The following is a 14,019-nucleotide window of genomic DNA, read 5'->3' on the forward strand; positions in this document are numbered from 1 at the left end:
TTAGTAGCTGTTTCTCACATTTATTAGCTTTTTTTTCGCAAATGGCAAAAGTCCCTTTGTATCCATGCGCCCGCGGTTAAGATGATGAGGACAGGAGCAGCAAAAGCTTCATTCCCCTTAACTCACACGTCACCTCTCACCTTATACGTAACACCAGACGCACGGCCGAGTCTTTGAACGTTACCCCTGTGACCTGAAAAACCGATACTAGAAAGACTAGAAAGAGATGACGTGAAGTGTTTGATTTTTCTGGAGCTGTTAGGGAACAAATACAGATAAAAACACGAGCATGTTGCAGGAGGAGATGGAAGGAAGGCGAGGCGTGAGAGAAAGTGTCGGGATCCCCGCATAGTTTCTCTCCCGGGTGAAACCAGGTGTGAGCGCGAGCTGCGAGCCAGACAGCGTTCCCTGGTTCAGCCCTGTCATTACGGCCCCCCCCCCCCCCCCCCCAAGTGGGATTAGAAGCAGAGCTGCGGCCTCACACAGTGTGGTCAAGGCTGATCCAGGATCATTGTCACTTATTGTCACCGGGCTTTGCCATACAGAATACAACGTAAAGTTTAGACACTCACAAGAAGGTATTTATACTTTTTTGTGACTGTACGTCACACAAAATGGTCCGGATGCTACAAACTCCACCCGGCTGGTACTCCCTGCAGGCTAAAACAAACTCACTAAAGATGGTTTATAACTGGTATTTGGTATTTTTCTGTGATGTCCCCTGATGTTGGATTACTGATTTCACAGTTGTGTGTCTGCAGGCAGAGCGGTAACATATGAATAGGACCAGGTGTTGGGAAGAGATTTACATTCCTTTTTGTAATGGGGGGGTGTGTGAACCTTTACCTTGTGTGTAATGAAAGGTGTCTGCATCCTCTGTGCATGTGCATATACAGTATGTATGTGTGTGTGTGTGTGTGTGTGTGTGCTCTGGAGTGTGTGTGAATGTAATTACGTGTTTTTTGTACTCCTTTAAGTTAAGGACAAAACCGATGCGCATGCATTCAAGCACTCACTTTCATCTCAGCCCTTTAAATGGCTCACTGATGTTAAATGTGCATCTGCAGCACTGGTTCACTTCCCCAGTTAATGCAGTCGTGTCTTTATGAATGAATTCATGAGCAAACAAAAGAGCTTACGTTTATGTGATAAGCACAAAGAAATCCCCTGTTTGCGTGCAAATGAAGCGGTTTCTTTTTAATCGAACTGACTCAGTGACAACAATAATAAGCCTTCAGCCCGAGTCACTCTTAGAATCCTCTGACTTTGCTTTGACCCCGGACCCGGACATCTGTGCCTCCTGTCTCCTCCTCTTTTAAGGTTTATGCCTTACTGTGTTATCAAAAGTTAAATTCTAACACTTCTTCCTGACGATATTTCAAACCAAATAATAACCCACAGCAGCAGTTTCTCTTCTAGACCTCCATCTTCTACCACCCACGCCGCTGCGTGCCCACATGAAACACCTCACAGTCCCTCTCAGATCTGGGTCTGTGAACATCCCTCAATGAGTAAAAAAAAAAAATAAGACCAAAGCTGCGTTTTCCACCTTGAAACAAAACCACAACACAAAGAATACATTTCCTAAGTGTTTCCGGGGTTCCAAAAAGTCCCTCGTCTGCTCATGAATGTTACATTAGGGGGTTATGAATAATGAACTAATACATAGAATGAAAAATGTTTGTATGTTTAATATTCGTGCCTTTTACCGATTGTCTGTTCTTCCTGCGTGGCTTGAAAAGTGACCGGCCGTCTCCTCTCTTCTCTCAGGGTCGTCCGGGGATTCTCGGCGAGGTTGGTCAGAGCGGACCAGAGGGGCCACGCGGGGGCCTGGGGCCCAACGGGCCTAAAGGAGAGAAGGGCCACGTTGGACTGAAAGGACCATCTGGCCCCAAAGGAGACAAGGTGGGTGTTGAAATATTGATTCATTATAATTCACGACTAAAGCTAAAGGTTCATGTTAAACAGTAGCATGTGTTGACCACCAGGTGTCGCTATTATAACTGAATATAAATGATGGTTTATCTGCTGACACAGGGACCGATGGGAGTACCGGGGTTCCAAGGAACAGATGGAGTACCTGTAAGTAACATCATAAAAGAGTTCAGGAACAGAGAAATGTCAAATGAAACTGTCTGTTTGAGTTTAAGTCCACGTTGTGAGGATGAAACTGTCATCAGTGCTTGTTCTTGAAGCGCCCCCCCCCCTGTCCGTCTCTCTGTAGGGTCACCCTGGTCAGGACGGTGGACGAGGACCATCAGGACTGGACGGATGTAACGGGACCAGAGGACAACCTGGAGCGCCCGGCTACGGGACCGGAGGACCCGGATCACCTGGATTTGCTGTGAGGACAAACTTCCATTTCTATTTGTGTTACTTTATGTATTTGTGGATGTTTGAAGTCTTTATTAAGAGAATATAGATAAATATTATTGTCGCTGCTTATAATAGATCCATTAATAGTGGTGGTGTCCTTTTACTCACACAGGGTCCTTCTGGGCCAAGAGGGCAGAAAGGAGAGCCTCGATTCATCTCTGATAACGGTCTCACGGTACGGTCGCGTTCATACTTCCATCTTCTTCTTCTTGTTCGTTGTGTTCTTCTTTGAGTTCTTCCGCTTCTTTGAGTCCATCTTCTTTTTCTTCTTTTTCGTTGAGTTGTTGTTCCTCTTCTTCTTCCATGCTGCCGTTCACATCCCTGCTGGTGTTATTAAATGTTTCATATGTAGAGTTAGAGTAGTTTGAGCTTGTTTTCCCACCGTACTGGTTTCTTACTTTTGTCCTTTGGAGAAAACAAGTGAATGTATTTGGGGCTTTTTACTGACTTCATTAGCAAAGTGTGGCTTTGATCTTTAGTCTTTTCTTGACTTTTGAATTTGGGAACTTCTAATATATAAAAAATTAAGAAAATATTCTCTCTGTTGACTTTGGAAAAAGTTTACTATTTTGTTAAAGTTATCCAAGCTCAAAGATCTGAGAGACAAATGTTTAGTTTTGTTATCGTCATCAATCCAGCTGAGTATGTATTTGTCAGACATGTAAAGCTTTGTGTAAAGTAACTTGTCTTTGGTGTGGATTTGCTCTGCCATTCAAAGATTTCAAGACTGTAACACTCTGAATAATCTGCACCACATTTACTCCCTAAAATACGTTTTTTTTTTTAAAGTATTGGATTATTTTTATTTATAGAAACAGTTTGGTTGCAGTTGCATGGTATGGGTTATGGTACATGCATAGATCAGCACTGAGCCAGCCTGCAGTGCTGTGTGTGGCCACCAGGTGGTGCTACAGTACAACTGATAGTAATAACATGGTGGCGTCCTGCATAAACCTCATCTGTGTACAAAACCCTAATAATCCTAAACCAGTTTATCCTACATTAACATGTCAAGTTGTCTTTTATTAATAAAATAAATTAAGAGGATCGATGCTGATGTGTTTTTCTTTTTTTGTCTTTTTTTAGAGTTTACCAGGTTTGCGAGGAAGAGACGGTCCATCTGTAAGATTCCTACTTGTTCTGTCACCGTGCAACAATAAATATTCTGTACATGTTGAGTACTTTGAATGCAGAGTTCTGACCCGGCGGTGCTGTTTCTCTGCAGGGTATCAGAGGTCCTGATGGTCAACCTGGGTTTCCTGGTCCCAGCGGCCCTGAAGGATTCACCGTATGTAAACTAATTCATCAGACTGATTTAGGAGTCTAGCTTTTGTCTCACCTCAGAAATAGTAATTAATTAATTCATTTCTATTCAATCATCAGGTAATACTATTATTACGTTGTTAGTCAAACATATTTCAAAGTTACAGTTTCCAGATTTGTTATGTTTTTTGTGTGATTAATCTTATTCTAACCACCATTACATCTTTGTAGACACTCATATTTCTAGAATATTTTCTTTCAGTTGAAGCGTTTGTGAATATTAATTCTGACTTTGGTCGCTGACTTTAGTTTTGTCGTCTGTCTCCAGGGCCCGCCTGGTCCTCCCGGTCCTCCAGGGCTAATGGTAAGTAAAACAATAGAGCACTTTGATTCATTCTATTATATTCTATTATGTTCTATTATGTAAGCTTTTATCATTTAAAGATTGTTGCTTTTGTTCCTCCAAGTGTGTTTTATTAACCCTGTTGTTTTTTAGGGGAGCCGTAGTGACGGATTTGAAGGAGAGAAAGGAGACAAGGTACGCTTTATTAACTGACGACATGAGATTTAATCACACACACACACAATCACACACACACACTCACACACACTTTAATCCCGTAAACGTCAGCGATACACATTGAAACAGCAGGCTAGAGTGCTCTGGCTGGGTCCTGTGTGTGTGTGTGTGTGTGTGTGTGTGTGTGTGTGTGTGTGTGTGTGTGTGTGTGTGTGTGTGCATTTATGTGTGTTTGTGAAATTAATTGTTTAATGCATGTTAAAATCTGACTGGTGGTGGCTTGACAACCTGCTCTTCTTCCGTCCAACACATTAATTCACCCTCCATCTATGCTGCCCTCCTTTAACCCCACCCATCCCTGCATCCCTCCCTCCCTCCCTCCTCCTCCTCCTCCTCCTCCTCTCCATCCCCAGACTGACTACCCAGACTGTTTGTTGCATCCGTCTCCTGTATGATAAAAAGATCACATGAACCTACTCGATTCTGTCTGGTTTTGTTCTTTCAAATGATCCGTGCTGCCGCTGAGACAAGTCGCAAACTGTAGAAATTTAAATAAGATCTGGAATCAGCATCATAATCAAATCTCAACCCCCCCCCCGAAATAGAAAAATCTAATTCAAATATGGTTTGTGACTTGACCGGTGGCATCACACACTTGTTTCCCTCACTGGGGTGTGACAGTTCAGAGATTCTACATGATGAAGTTTTTCTCCCAAATTGAATAAAAAAAGATTTTTAAATAATCTTGCATTTTTTGGCATTTCATATAAAAAATTCTGCTTAAATCAAAGCCTTCAATGTAAAATAATAAACTTCAACACAGAAGTGTCTGAGCTGTCACTCTGGAGGACGATCTGTGGACTGTACCTGGGTGCTGGAATCACTTGCTCCTACTTCCCATGTTGCACTTTATTTCCCCTCCCCCCATTTTTAATCACGTTTTGGGCGTCTGGTGGTGAACTCTGGGATTTGCGGTTCATTTGCCTGCTCTTTGACTCCTCAACATCCATCCATCCATCCATCCATCTCACTCACAGCAATCACACCAAGAGTACTAACAAGTCCACTTCCTCACACACTGCATGGCACGGTATGCTCAACCAAACCAACTCAGACAGGTTCAGGGCTGAACTGAATGTGGAAACAGCCGGGATCACTGTTGAGTCTGCTGAGATATTCAAATTGTCAATTCTTAAAATGGATCACCAAGAAACTCAAGATGAAGTATCCCTGAGCTCTCTTTTCTCCTGTTCTTTCACTCTTCCTCTCTCATCTATCCATCCATCCATCCATCTATCCATCCATCTATCCATCCAACCATCTATCCAACTATCCAACTATCCATCCATCCATCCATCCATCTATCCAGCCATCTATCCATCCAACCATCTATCCAACTATCCAACTATCCATCCATCCATCTATCCATCCATCTATCTATGTGGCCAGAAGTGTGTGGACAAATATGCTTTTTGGGCACTTTTAGTTTGAGGTAATTTCACAACAAAGTATTTTAGTTTACATTTTCCTGAGCAGCAAAATAAATAAATAATAATAATAATAAAAAGAGTGATAATACATTTTTTTTAAATGTCACAAAAAAGGATTAAAAATAGAAGCAGCAGAACAAGAGATATTGTCTTCCACACATTCTTCTTCCTTGTCAAAACGTGGCGCCTACATTACCCACAATGCACCCCGGCGGTTCAGGTGTGAAACCGACGTAGCCTCGTGTCTCCAGCCTGCAGCAGAGATGTCTCACTTCTCTGTAACTCCACATCACCAGATGTATTTTCCTTCTCAAACAGACACTTGAGACTTCACACAGCGTCACAGTCTGCTTTAGCTTTGAATATTCGGCTGTCCACATACTTTTGTTCATTTGTCTCTTTCGATCTGCTCTTTTTTTCCTCTCCTCTGTTTTTTTTGTTCATATTTTGCTGCTCCTTTCTGCTCTTGTCCTCATCCTCTCATCTATTTATTTTCCTCTCACCTCCCATCATGTCCTCCTTCCTCTTCCTGTTTCTCCTCCACCTCCATCTCCTATAATATCCTGATTGGCTAACGGTGTGTTGTGTGTATTTCGGACTCCAGGGCGACGTGGGTCTTCCCGGACCCAGTGGTACTCCCGGCGACGGGTCGCTAAGAAGCGAACAAACTCTCACTATCTACAAAGGAGATAAGGTAACACAGCAAGGGAAGGCTAGGAGCAGAGGACACACACACATACACAGATGTGGTGGGGTTTCACCAAAATAGTGTTAGAAAGACGGTCAATAACAAAACAGGCAGCAGGCTGTTTGATGTTTGAAACCAAAGGGTAAATATAAGAGGAAGAGGAGCAGTGATTGCAGCAAACTTTACGGCCACGGAGGAGGAAGAGGAGGAGGAGGAGTGGACGAGGTTGGTCCAATGGAGTGTCAGTGTAGCATCTTTTTTCTGCCACTTTGTGTTATAACACTTCCTGCCGTAATCTGGAGGCAGAAATAATCTAAACATTTGAATTAAAGTTGTACATTTATTTTTAAATCAGGTGTCGGAACGTGTGATGTAGATTTATAGATACAAAGGGGTAAAAAATCAAACTAGTCTTTATGCAGATTCTTAGATAACCCTCTGACCTTTCAAAATAAAGGCTTTCATCATCAGAAATACATGAAAATAAAACATATTTCTATCAAATTTTGTGGCTAAAACTACAACTATAGGCCCCTCCCTTTCTGCCTCCAGAGACACTTGGATTGTGGTAAACGTTTAACTAAAGCAACGAACTTCGTACCGACCAGCCTCACATCATCACCTCACTATCTCCTCACTCCTCCGCCCGCTCTGTGCACAGCAGCCCCTTCAGTGGCTTCATCCACAGTCACCTTTCCCCCTCGACTTCCCCCAAACGCCCCAAAATCTCTGCCCGTCGTCTCCGCTTCCACCTGCCCCCCCCTGGTGATATGGTGATAAGCGTAAACGGCTCTCTCTTCCCTTGGTCACGCTATCCAGGGCGACGTGGGCTTGCCCGGTGACCCCGGCCAGCCAATGATCAATGGCGTTGTGGAGTTTGTGGGTTTTCCCAAAGGAGACAAAGGAATGCAGGTTTGTTGGAAAACGCAACTCTTCTCCTAGTCGACGTTTTTAAGAGCTGCGCTGTGTCAAAGACGGACAAATACAGACACGTGTCCTTCAACGTCCAACCTAAACTTTACAAGTTCCTCCTGGTCATTAAGTCAGAACAATACCAGATACGTTTGTAGAACAACATGTATGGTTTTGCCCAATAACTCCCAATAAAGCCATTAGTATTCATCTCAGTTCAAAACAGTATACAAATTAACTTGCAGAGAAAAATGACTCTTAGTCAGCATCATGTAATGGAGCTGTTAGCAGACTCGCTGTCTTTGTTGTTGCATTTAAAGACACTCCAACATCTAAATGTGTTGCTATTAAACTACAAGCTCTTTGTTTATCCTTTTCATGACATGATTGTTTAATGTTCTTTTTTCCCAGCACTCAAATTATCAACACAAAAGCATCCTTGAATGCACCAACACGCATCCTTAATATCACACAATGATGATGCAACGTTGACAACAACCTTCAGGGAATCAAATCCAGGATTGGTGAAAAGTAGACGTAAAGATTGAGAGGTTACGGAGGTCACTACAGTTTAGTTCAAAGCCCACTGTCAACATTAGAAATCCCTTTTGTTGCAAAACCATCGAGACAAAAATACTCTGAGTCATCGTCCCTGGGTCCCTCCGCGTTCTAAGCCCAACACAGAGCTCCCTCTCTGGGGCTTGAAGAGCGCCGGACCCCTCAGACATTCTGTTTGATCCACAATATGTTCCCATCAAGAGTTAACTCTGGTATTAGCCGGGTTGTTATTTTTTTGAGTGAGGCTTTTACAGTTTGCACGGACGTACAAAGGTGAGTTTAAATCCAAAGAATGTTTTAAGAGTTCATTTACTGCAAAGTGAAGCTCGTCTCATGTTCACCTTTGTTCTCCCTCCGTCTGTCTCACAAAGGGTGCGCCTGGCCCAAAGGGGATCAGAGGGTTCCCCGGCAGTCCTGGCAGACCTGTAAGTGGTTGTTTTTTCTCCCAGAAACATCCATTTTTAATGCTATTTCTGTAAAATGAATGCAACAACTCTTCTTGAAAGAATCAGAGAGGTTGTTGAAACAGCTGAGAGATCAATATATTCCCCCTATAATATGTTATATATCATTCTTTTTACTAAATTCCAGGGACCTTACGGCTTTCGTGGTGAACTTGGAGAGAAGGGCATTCTTGGATACCCCGGTGCCAGAGTAAGAGCTAACAGCTGACGGTGTTACACCACTTAGAAGTAGAATTGTGTGCATTTTGTTGTATAATCCCTCCGCACAACTGGAGAGTCCTTAGTTATTCTCGCGTAGTGACGTCTGTTATCAAATGTGCACCTTTATTCCCTCTTCTTCTGTGGTGGATGTCGTCTTTGATTCCACCAAACAGGGTTCTCCTGGTTTTAACGGGCCTCCCGGACCTCCAGGACAACAGGTGGGCTTCTGTTAACTGATCCCTTGAAATATTCAAACGCTGAGACCTCAATATTATGAGCCGTTATACTTTTACCTTAGACACAGAAAATACTCATTTCTGATTGGCTAACAGGTGTCACTGCACATCGTGTAACAGGACACTTCATCATCACACAAGTCATTTTAAATTTCTACAGGACCAGATACATCACAGAGGAAGCTCATGTATTTCTGGGTTACTCACTAGAGACAAGTAGAAGCAGAAAGTCTCTGAATATGGGAAAGTACCTCAAAATTATTCTGAACTACAGTACCTCACTAAATGTACATCTGTTGGTGTCCTGAAAGATGAAATAATGGATGAGGTGGAGGAGGAGAAAGCCTTTATGTTCCTGTATCAGGACACATTCAACATGTAGATATTTAAGGCTCCCTGTAGTGCAGATTAAACACCATCATCCAGTACATTTAAACCAGATTTTGTAATATTTTATATTTTTATACACACACACACACACACACACACACACACACACACACACACACACACACACACACACACACATTGCCATTAAATAACGAATAACAGTACAATGTCAACAAGACAACAACTCAAACTTAAAATCAACTTAAAATCAAATAAACAACGACAGTAAAATGATCTAAACCTCTTTCTTTTTGTCCTGACAGGGATTCAGAGGTACTCCAGGTTTCTCGGGGCCCTCAGGATACACAGGAGCAAAGGTAACACGAGTGTGTGTTTCTTACTGAACACCTGCTCAGAATAAACACCGTTTGTTTGATGGATTTGGGACAACAGCGTTGCGATACCTTTTTCTCACCAGCAGATGGCGTCAGCGTTTCTTAAATAAATTTTTGCCTTGGCTACTTTAATTTGGGGAAGCAGTCAGCTGTCAGGAGAAGAAAAAAAACTGAAAACTTAGCTTTGTGATAAAGAGATATATTATTATCTCTAAATAATGACTTATTATCTCATAATAATGACTTATTATCTCATAATAACGACTTATTATGACTTATTATCTCTAAATAATGACGTATTATCTCTAAATAATGACTTATTATCTCAAAATAATGACTTATTATCTCATAATAACGACTTATTATGACTTATTATCTCTAAATAATGACGTATTATCTCTAAATAATGACTTATTATCTCATAATAATGTCATAGTATCTCATAATAATGTCATAGTATCTCAAAATATTTTTTTATCCCGCTTATGTGCTATTTTGTCCTGAACTTGTCTCTAACAGGGAGACCAGGGAGACCCCGGAGCACCAGGACCTCCTGCTTACGTTAGTGGTGAGGGCACTGCTGTTCAAGGTAACACACAAACCTAAACTAATAGTTTAATAGATCAACCACAGGTTTACTGTGAGTTATTGTTTAATATGTGCAAGTGTCCCGTGTTGAGCGTCTCTTCTCTGATTGGCTGTAGGACTAACAGGTGACCCGGGTCTCAATGGCCTACCCGGAGCCCCCGGTGACCAGGGATTCCCAGGATACGCAGGACCACCAGGCCAACCAGGAGTTGGTGGTTATGGCACAGGTAGGCTCTTCTACGCAGAGATGCAATGGGTTTATTTTTATAAAATATAGCTCAAATTAACCCAAATCTGTCCTCACGTGCAGGTGGTTCCGGATCCCCAGGATTTCCCGGGACCTCCGGCCCAAAGGGAGAGAAAGGTAACCCAGGCTTACCAGGTTACGGCTCCGAAGGAAGCCCCGGCAACCCTGGACCCCCCGGACCCCCCGGCATTACTGGACCTCAGGGCCCTACGAGTACGTTCACAAACGACTAACCAAAGCTCTCCCTCCACAGGTGGTCGTGATAAGGATTGGCTTGTTTGAGAGATGAGAAGACTCCCAATCGCAATGAAATCAACTATTTTAAATTTCCCTTTTTTTAATTTTACATCCTGTTTATGTTGTCTACTGTTTATTTGACTGTGACAAAGCACTGTGAGGTGGATTCCTCGCATGAAAGGAGCTAAAATAATTCAATTTGTTTTTTTACCAGCCATAAAAGCCAGTTTACCTCTTAAAGTATAAGACAAGATAGAAAGAGACTTTAAAGCATCATGGCTGACTGATTTAACTGTCCTCCAAGGCTCTGCCGTTCAACCCTGCATCATCTATCCTGAGTGGTCCGGGCCCAAAGGCAGGTATCCTAAACGCGGCCATATTGCCATCACCACCATGGCAATATTCAGCCCGCCAAAGGGAAAAGTCAAAACAAACAAAACACAACTTTCAGCCGGCAGTATCTAACTGCCAAAAAGCTTTTTTTATTATTTTGATTTAACGCTATACTCTGTGGAGGGTGCGGTGGTAAGTGTAGTTGAGAAGAGTGAAGGCCATTCTTCAGACTTGGATGGGAGGGCCTCTCTACTCCAAGCTGCTTTTCTCCTCTTTGGCCAGAAGGTGTCGCCCTGCTGCCGCGCAATTCACTGATTTTACATGGACGTCGATGCATGGCGGCAGCGTTGTTTGCAAACAGGGATTTTATTTTATCGGCACAAACGGGTCAAACGAAGGAAGACAAAAAAAAAGATGAGGGGCACAAACAGAAAGAAAATGATAGCAATAAGAAAGATGAGCTGTTTGTTGGGAACATTTCATCTCTAGGACATAGTCTAAAGGGACAGTGTGGATGTTTTGAAGTCCTACAGTAGATGGAGTTTGGAGAAACAAAAAGACACCAAAAGAAAATCCATATTGGTTTAAGCGTACGCTATGTTTATAGTATTCTCACCGCTTGGAACTGAAGCTATTATATTCATCTACGCTCTCGTCAAAGCCACAGGACTCCATTGACAAAGCCTCGCAGAACACGGGGGTTACAGGTGTCTCGATCGCTTAGTTTGTTTGTGTAGTTGTTTGACTTTTTGTGTTTTAAATGGTAAGTTTGGATTCACAAAAGTCACTCAACAACACAAACAAACCAACCGATTGAGGCAGCGGTAGACCTGCGACCCCGTTGTTCTGCGAGGTTTTTGTCAGTGGAGTCTGGTGGCTTTGAACAGAGCGTAGATAACAGCTTCGATAAAGCGCTGAACATATTCTAAATATAGCGTACAATTAGACTGACAGTGATTTTTTTTAGGTGTCTAAAATACGTCCACAGCAGGTCATAGCTTTGCTCCCGTGCTGGTACTCCTGTCTACTGTAGTTAAAACACTGAACATGGATCAGTAGCTCATACAGACTCCTTTAATCACTTGATAAACTATAACTACATGTATTTGGTGGTGAGAGAGTCTCAGCTCAAAGGTTTACGCACCAATGATTCGTCATCCTTAAACCTAGACAGGGTTATTACCTCCGTCCTCGACCTCAGATTCTCTTCACCACAAAACTCCAGAGTGAACTTCCACTCTCAGATAATATCACAAATGTTTATTTGTTGGCAGTTTGTCTCCTTTGTTTGTGTCGGTGCTAAACTGCAACGCACTATGCATGCTGCTTGTGGCAAGTAGCTCTTCACGGCCATTACAGTCGATGTGAAATCACTGAATATGCTCAAGTACAATGCTGTTTTATATTTTAGTACGATATAAACAAGTTAATGCTTTTTATTTTATTTTTATTTTTTTACGTAAGCATCTGTCGTCTTGCAACAGCTGCTGAACTCTTTCATTTTACTCGCTAATCCTGATTCCACACTGACACCGAGCTGCACTCGCACTGTGCTGGTTTCAATCTAACACATTCAATGTTTAAGTGCATATAAAAATAAGTAAGTAATAATAAGATATCATTATTTTCACATCTTATATCAGTCAGTGCAGTGCAGCTCAAGTTCAAACAGTGTGAAATCTAAAAACAATGTCGTGTGTATGTTTGTTTGTGACTATACTTTGTGGCTTATTTACCATTTTAACCTCTAATTGATTCAACTTTGTGTGTGTGTGTGTTCTTGCAGGTGGTGCCCCCACTCTCCCTGGAGAGCCTGGACCTCCTGGCTCCAGAGGAGAGCCGGGTGAAAGAGGACAGGATGGCTACAGAGGTAAGCATCGCTGCTATTCTTTGACCAATCCCTGAAGAAACACGTCTTGCATTTAAGTCCCTTTCACAGTCCATCCCTGAAATGTTCGGGGACATTTCCTGCCAATGTGAATTAGCCGTTTCAAGCCACTTCAAAACCTCGTTGTCCCGTTTCCCTCGTCCTCCAGGTGATCCCGGCGACTGTAAATGCCTCGGAGGAGGCACCTCGGGGTATCCCGGGTTAGCTGGAGTGCCAGGAGTCAACGGCAACCCCGGCTTCGCTGGACGAAAGGGGGAGCTTGGCGACGGCGGCTCACCTGGCTTCAATGGCGTCCAGGGACCTCCTGTAAGTTTGTATTTTTAGTATTTTTCTTTTGTTGACAGCTTCCGTCCCACTTTGCATCCACACATTATTTGTTGTAAAGCCAAGTCCCACGAGAGTCCATCATTTCCATCCTCCTGCAGGGTCGTTCTGGTGGCAGCGGCTACTTTGGTCGTAAGGGAGAAAAGGGGACGTCTTACTACCCCAACCAGGGTTTCGGGGTGAAAGGAGAGCTCGGCGGCACTGGACCCAGAGGACCTAATGGTGAAACTGGAACACCCGGCAGAGACGGAGTGCCTGGCTTCCCCGGATCCCCCGGACCCCCGGTGAGTGCTTCGACACACAGTATTCACGTCAATCTATAAGATTTGAGCAAGTTCTTAAAAGAAGGTAAACAAATAAAGATTTTAAAACAACCTTCTTCTTTGCTTTTCCTCTGCAGGGTGACGGCGGCTACGGCACAATTGGAGAGAAAGGTTTCCCAGGGTTCCCTGGGACAAAGGGTCGTCCCGGGGGCCCCGGCGAGCCCGGTATCGGCTACGCCGGCACGCCCGGCTTTCGCGGAGAGCCTGGAGACCCCGGTATTTATGGGCTGCCGGGGCAACCGGGTTTACCCGGACCGAAAGGTAAGTGATGCCGAGGAGGAGCGTGTGTGTGTGTGGGTGGATGTAATGACTTATTCTCCCCACAGGGTGAAAACCCCCGACCATACCTCCATCCCATCCAATCAGTGTTCTGTCGTTACCATAGCATCCTCATCCTAACACTCTAAACCAGTAGAGGACGTTTTTCGGGGACAAACGGCTCCTCGCTGAAGCAGCCACACGGACCTGAAGGGACGACATGTTAGACTTTCTCTCCCCGCACCTTCATGCCTCGGCTGCTGCAGTTAACTACCTGATTAATGGTTCTCCATTAATGTGCTTGTACACTTCTTCTGCAGCCAATAATCTCAAATCCGTGACCTGCTTCCTTTGTTGACTCAGTGACGCACACTGATGAGATTTTTAA

At 43.4% G+C, this 14,019-nt stretch overlaps 1 protein-coding gene across 1 annotated transcript in view; it reads left to right on the forward strand.

Annotated features, from left to right (window-relative positions):
- col4a6 (collagen, type IV, alpha 6) overlaps positions 1-14,019 on the forward strand; it is a 37,470-nt gene that overhangs the window by 12,184 nt on the left and 11,267 nt on the right. The window contains exons 3-22 of the mRNA XM_076092175.1: positions 1,771-1,905; positions 2,038-2,082; positions 2,225-2,344; positions 2,489-2,551; positions 3,463-3,498; positions 3,602-3,664; positions 3,968-4,003; positions 4,136-4,177; positions 6,254-6,343; positions 8,179-8,232; positions 8,399-8,461; positions 8,646-8,690; positions 9,362-9,415; positions 9,953-10,022; positions 10,138-10,248; positions 10,332-10,481; positions 12,625-12,708; positions 12,875-13,032; positions 13,152-13,334; positions 13,451-13,634. Of these exons, the coding sequence (XP_075948290.1) occupies positions 1,771-1,905; positions 2,038-2,082; positions 2,225-2,344; positions 2,489-2,551; positions 3,463-3,498; positions 3,602-3,664; positions 3,968-4,003; positions 4,136-4,177; positions 6,254-6,343; positions 8,179-8,232; positions 8,399-8,461; positions 8,646-8,690; positions 9,362-9,415; positions 9,953-10,022; positions 10,138-10,248; positions 10,332-10,481; positions 12,625-12,708; positions 12,875-13,032; positions 13,152-13,334; positions 13,451-13,634 (1,786 nt within the window). The remainder of the gene's footprint in view (positions 1-1,770; positions 1,906-2,037; positions 2,083-2,224; positions 2,345-2,488; positions 2,552-3,462; positions 3,499-3,601; positions 3,665-3,967; positions 4,004-4,135; positions 4,178-6,253; positions 6,344-8,178; positions 8,233-8,398; positions 8,462-8,645; positions 8,691-9,361; positions 9,416-9,952; positions 10,023-10,137; positions 10,249-10,331; positions 10,482-12,624; positions 12,709-12,874; positions 13,033-13,151; positions 13,335-13,450; positions 13,635-14,019) is intronic.

Source organism: Anarhichas minor, unplaced genomic scaffold (assembly GCF_050575085.1).
Source record: "Anarhichas minor isolate MPS153535 unplaced genomic scaffold, ASM5057508v1 ptg000016l, whole genome shotgun sequence".
NCBI lineage: Eukaryota > Metazoa > Chordata > Actinopteri > Perciformes > Anarhichadidae > Anarhichas > Anarhichas minor.